The sequence below is a fragment of the Plectropomus leopardus genome, chromosome 9 (genome assembly GCF_008729295.1).
Source record: "Plectropomus leopardus isolate mb chromosome 9, YSFRI_Pleo_2.0, whole genome shotgun sequence".
Taxonomy (NCBI): domain Eukaryota; kingdom Metazoa; phylum Chordata; class Actinopteri; order Perciformes; family Serranidae; genus Plectropomus; species Plectropomus leopardus.
Genome location: NC_056471.1, coordinates 17,315,317 through 17,321,316, shown reverse-complemented (window position 1 = coordinate 17,321,316; position 6,000 = coordinate 17,315,317). Strand labels below are relative to the sequence as shown.

The 6,000-nt window shown below is 43.2% G+C and overlaps 1 protein-coding gene across 2 annotated transcripts; it reads left to right on the top strand.

Moving 5' to 3' along the window:
* The first annotated feature begins 812 nt into the window (after window positions 1-812).
* LOC121948449 (small integral membrane protein 32-like) lies at window positions 813-2,469 on the top strand. 2 transcript variants are annotated; one of them, XM_042493844.1, is made up of 2 exons: window positions 813-1,464; window positions 1,793-2,469. In XM_042493844.1, the coding sequence occupies exon 2, from the start codon at window positions 1,827-1,829 to the stop codon at window positions 2,163-2,165; it is 339 nt and encodes a 112-aa protein (XP_042349778.1). In that variant the 5' UTR covers window positions 813-1,464; window positions 1,793-1,826; the 3' UTR covers window positions 2,166-2,469. The 2 variants fall into 2 exon arrangements, with proteins under 2 accessions (XP_042349778.1, XP_042349779.1); XM_042493845.1 differs by having other exon boundaries at window positions 1,709-2,469.
* The last annotated feature ends 3,531 nt before the right edge of the window (window positions 2,470-6,000 follow it).

Here is a 6,000-nt window from a genome sequence, read left to right as displayed (position 1 = left end):
TGATGTGTGTGTGTGTGTGTGTGTGTGTGTGTGTGTGTGTGTGTGTGTGTGTGTGTGAGTGAGTGTACCCCCCTCTGTCCTTGCTCTCTATGCCTGCCAGCCATCCTTTTGTGACAGAACAGGTGCGGATGAATATGAAACAGTTCGGCAGAGCTTTTAGGGTCTGGCCCTTTGTATGCACACTCATGTCCGAGGCACCATGGAAGAGCAACCTATCTCCCAATCTCCACCTTTCTCACCTTCATTCCAGTGTCTAGCACCCAATGTCAAATCTGTGTCACAAGGAGCACACACATTTATGTTCTAAACACACAGATAGGGTCATGTGAGATGCAGATGCAGTTTTGTTGCTCTTTAAGTCTTTCCTCCAGGAAATGGGCTGCGGATGAGTCAGGCACTAAGACTCAGACAAAAGACTACCTAGCAGACCTTTTCTAAAATGTAATCACCCCACTGAGTTCTTACACGCACTTACCAATCTCACACCCTTTCCTTTCCTCCCATCACCCCAGTGTGAGACATTCCCCACACTGACACAGAAATGGCTCCGAATCAACTTTCTCTGATAGATAGATAGATAGATAGATAGATAGATAGATAGATAGATAGATAGATAGATAGTGACACTCTTTACAATAATAACACACATCCTTGTATCCCTGTCTGGTGACGTGCCTCCAGCGCCCTCCCTTCTCTAGATCTGCAACTCTCTCTCTCTCTCTCTCTCTCTCTCTTTCTCTCTTTGTCACACACACACACACACACACACACACACACACACTCAAATCTAAGGCGAGGATGGGAAGCTGTTGACGACCCGGTATGCTGCTGTGTTTTGTCCTTCATTAATCCCTCCTTTCGTCTCGTTTTAGTCAAACTGGATCGATAATTCCGTAAGGGCAGGCCGTTGGTAGCTTCTATCTGACACGTATCGACCCTTTACTGGATAAAATAACAAGCGAGGGGGGTTGAAAAGCACCGGGATCCGGCGTGCCCTTCCTTCCTCTGCGCCCCTGTGCGCACAAGCAAAGGAGATCTTGTTGAAGCCTGCTGCGCACCAAGACGCGCAAAAGGACGTGTATGCGCACCAATGATCGCCGCTAAACTTCGCCACCTCTGACAGACCCTAGAGTCATTTGGATATCGCATCGCAGTCTGTGCTCAAACACACGCGCGGCAGGACGATTTGGATTTAAACGCCAACAAGTGGAATGTGCTCTTTCACGGGGACCCTGATCTGCGCTGACACGTGGATTTGATCAGTTTAATGTTACGGCAGACGCGGCGTTAATATCCCATTACATATGGTCTGTGGGCGCAGGTTTGAAGCTATCGACCCGCCGCTTCTCCACAGCGCGTCCTCGGCGGGGCTGGAGCGGACACAGCCGGGGACGCTGAGGAATGCGGAGCCGGAATTTAGTCTTTTCCAGCTCACCTGCGGAACTCTTCGCAGCGCAAACCAAAGTAAGTAATTCCACACAAAGTCATAGTCGAGGAGAGTGATTGCAGCCTACTTTATGGTGTTTTTATTAAAGCTTATAACATCATTATGACCTAATTTGTATGCAGTGTAGATGATCTGTGTCACTGGTTGTTTATCAGTGACCTTGTCAGACATAAAAGTATTTACGTGCAATGGGATGGCTGGATTTTTTTTTAATATTCATATCCTAAAATCCCCAAATTTGTCACACATTCTTCTTCATAGGTGCATTAGAACTAGGACACCCAGACTGCACAAACACGGGGTCAGTAGGCTACATAAGCTTCTCCGTGTCTTTTCATCCTCCAGCCGACCGACGCAGCCGGTGAGCACGCGGGGCGCCATGCTGAGGCAGATCCTCCTAAACTCCACCGACTCCCCAGACTTCGACCTGGTGCTCATGGCCCAGTCCACGCACGCCCCCTCCTCCCTGAACGCCTCCCACGGCGGTTCGGTGAGTGTGGCCGCTCTCCTGAGACCCACCACGGGGCGAGGGGGAGGAGGGCTCCGGGAGGGCGAGCTCCACAAACCGGACCTGATCACCTACATTGTCATGTGCCTACTGCTCTTCCTACTGGTGCTGCTCATTGTGTTCTTCATCAACTGCCAGCTCCGGAACTCTTTTTTCGCCTCCATGCCATATGACAGGTCGCTGAGAGAGGCCCGGACCTCCTACAAGTAGGTTAGACCCCCGGGACAAGTCTCTGGGACTTTGGGTCTTAAGTGAGGCTCTCGTGGGGATTTAAAGGGACAGTTAACCCCCCATATCAAAAATACATATTTAACCTCTAACCCGTAGTGCTTTTTATCTTACTGGATTGTTTTGGTTTGGAGTTCCCCAGTGTTAGATATATCTGCTGTACAGATGTCTCAAATTTAATAGAACGAGATTGCACTTGGCTTGTGGTGCTCAAAGCGCCAAAAAATACATCTGAAAAACAGCAATGTCTTATTCCAGAAAGCTTGACCAAATTACTCAAGATAATCCACGGACCTGGTTGTGAGCAGTTTTATGTAGGAACTGTTTTCTTTCTGCTAAACCACATCGCCAACCTGATCACTGTGCGGAGGGAAGCGTGCATCTACTGCTAGCTCACCTAGCAACACTAGACTTGCTACCGTGACAACCATACAGATCCTTAATGAGTCTTAAAAGGCATTGGATCCATTAGCCTAAACATAGGCTTTAACTGGCATTAAAAAGTCTTAAATCAACCTTTCAAAAGTCTTTAGAATGTTCAGTATTAAGAAGTAGGATTTTTAGGAATTGTTTTTTTCTTACATTGCATTGGAAGAGCTCTAAATAATGGGTAACTAAAAAAAAAGAACAGTAATAGTAAGAATAGTTTACCAACTATCTCTTGCATTAACATGACCAAAAAGTCACATTTTATGTCTCAATATTTATTTAAAAATAAAATGAAATTCTCCCTTGCCTTTAGTAATTGATGTTGGTTCATGTTGTTTTTCTTGTCAATATTGGCTACTGTAAAATTGGTCTTAAATTTTATTCCAACTGGCATTAAAAAAGTCTTAAAATGTCTTCCCATTTCCCCTAAGCAGTAGGAACCCAGCAGCCAAGGAGAATGTCATTAATGTGAACATCTTGTGCCGTCACGAGCACAAGCCTCTCATTCATGAGTAGGCACACGCTTCCTTCTGCACAGTGATGCGATTTGCAGGTGTAGTTTGATAGAAAGAAAATAGTTCCAACATTAAAACTGCTCACAACAAGGTCTGTGGATCATCTTGAGTAACCAGGTTGGGATTTCTGTAAATTGCTGTTGAGATTTTCAACCGTTTTGCCATCCAGTTTCATTATATTATTGAGACATCTCTACGGCCAATATCTCCAACACTCTGCAACTCACACCAAAATAATCTAGGTCAATAAATAGCACTAAAGGTAAGAGGGAAAATATGTCTTTCTGATTTTGGGGTGAACTGTCCCTTTAAGGACTAACTGGCCACCCCTGAACTGCTGCTGCACGTACTGGACTCACAAAGTTGTTGCCTTGGACACATTGGAAGGCCTAAATAACCTGGAATCCCTAACAACCCCAAACATAAGTAGTCAGGGCCTCAATTAGAACAAGAGCTGCCCACATGTGTCACTTTTAGGCCCACAGCCCCTTCCCCAAAGATAGCACTGCAGACCATGGGGTACCATTAAGAAGATGAATGGTGTGCATGGGCCCACTGCAGGTGGAAAGATAACAGTATAACTCCTGGTCAAATTGGTGACTCGTGTATTTTCTAGTAATGAATGAATAAAATGTGAAACCATCCATCATCCCCTGCACCCCCCCTGTGGTCCCAGCGCTGCACTTCCAAAACAAATTGTGCATTCCTTTACAGTGTACTCCCAAGCTTGTATTAATTCATCTAGCTGCTTTCAAATTTGACCTGGAGAATGCAATTTGGGTCCAAATTCACAGTATTTCACACTGGCCCTGACAAGATTAAGGTTTTTTTTTTCATGGAAACGTGACTTCCGGTAACATAGAGAGCATCTACCGTAGATTGTATATAAGATATTTTGTATGACTGTAACTTAACCGTCTTGTCTTGTGAAATGATGCAATCAACACACAGTTTCCACCCTTTTGTCCGTTGTAAAATGCTGATTAAATTACAGACTGTAGGCCTTTAATGTCACATAAAGAATACTCAAATGTACATTGAAGTGGTAGTCTCTGTCTATGTGTATAAATAGCTGAAGATGATACTGCAGCTGCTGATGTGAAAGGCCGAATGTTAATCACTTAATATGTCCGCAGACGTATTTTCACGAGTACAATAGGGCTGCTAACCTTATCGTGCTCTTTCCCTTTTAATTAACCTCTCCCCCGCAATTTATAGAGCCAATATCCCGGAGAATGAGGACTTGAGGCTGAAGTTTATGACGAGACCTGTGCGATAAACCACACTGTTGTGGGTTTCAGTGCCACCGGTGATGCGCAAATCCTCTCCAATCTTGTTGTTAGAAAACACCTCTCACATACCAAGACAGAGAGATGAGCCTATCTCTGTAATCCTGTGTGTGGTTGTGTGTGTGTGTGTGTGCGCGCACATTTGTTTGATTACGTCTGAGAGGTATAAGAGAAACACTGCATTTCGAGTGCTGGACATGATATAGAGATAGCTGATTATTGCTGTGCGTAATTTTTTATCTTTTCTCAATCTGAGAAGCGCTGAGACAATACAATGCAAACTGTGAGCAGACAGTCGCATCTGCCTGTAGCGCTGAATTTATAATAACCGGCAAACTAGCCTACATGCTGTTTTTGGAAGACAAATCAGCCACAAATTAGGTCGATTTACTCAGCATATTCAGAACAATACTTGCCTTCTTGGGTCAATCATTTGCTGCAATTACCTCTAATGTCCCTTCACCCAGTGCAAATTGTATCTGTGAATGCAAAGAAATCGTTTTAGAGAACAATAGAAAATAGGCTGCAACAACACAATTGCCTCCAAGTGGTACATTAACTTTTGAAAAAAAAAAAAAAAAAAGTCTGATGACACTGCAGCGTCTGTCACCGCTTGGTGGCGCCCCAAGTCCGATTATTTGTTTGCATAATATGTTTACACGACAAAATGGCCAAGTGCCCAAGCCGCACATGTTGAAACTTCACCTTTAAAAGATATATGAAAAAACACCTGACCAAAGTGAAGCAGCGCAACTGGTCTTGTTAGATCACTAAGAAAGGAGAGGTTACTAAATATGACTTTTATTAACACTAACATTTGCACAAGTGAGATCAGATAAGATTAACTGCTTGTGCAATACTGATGAGAGTGCAATCTTACATGTTTGAATAGAGGTTTAAACTTGTGACACAGAGAAAGAAATGACTTTTTCAGTGTGTAAAGGTTACAACAGAAACAGTGGCAAGAGCTTTTACTCTATATGAATCATAAAATCACAGGGAAAAAATAATATTCCTCAGACTGACCTTGGAAATCCCAACTTTCTTTGATTATTTTAGTGCTAAATTGTAAAACTACTGGACATTTTCTAGTGCTATAAGTTGAGCTTCAGTGGGATGCCAGAGGTTACTGTTACTGAACTCAAGTCATTGTTAAATAAGTAAAAAGAACTTGACATCTCTACAGTACAGTGGTACTTACAGGCAGATTATGAGACAATGGGCACAGATATGCAAAAAGGCCCCACCACCATGTAAGCAAGACACACAGATTTTTGTTTTTTGGCTTTTTTTCTTTGCGGTAATTGTGTGTCTTTTTGAACTCATTCTGTTTCTATTTTGTTTGTTTAATGTCTCTTTATTCATTTTGTGGGTTTCTTTTGGTCATTTTCTGTCTGTATGTGGTATGTTGTTTCTATTTGTGGTCATTTTGTGTCTTTTTTGGGTAGTTTTGTGTCACTTTGTAGAAACTTTTGGTTGTGTCATGTCGCTCTGTGGACATGTCTTTTTGGGTTGTGTTGTGGTTAATGGTGGTAATGTGTCTCTTTGTGGACGTGTATCTTTTTTTGGTTGTTTTGTGTCTCT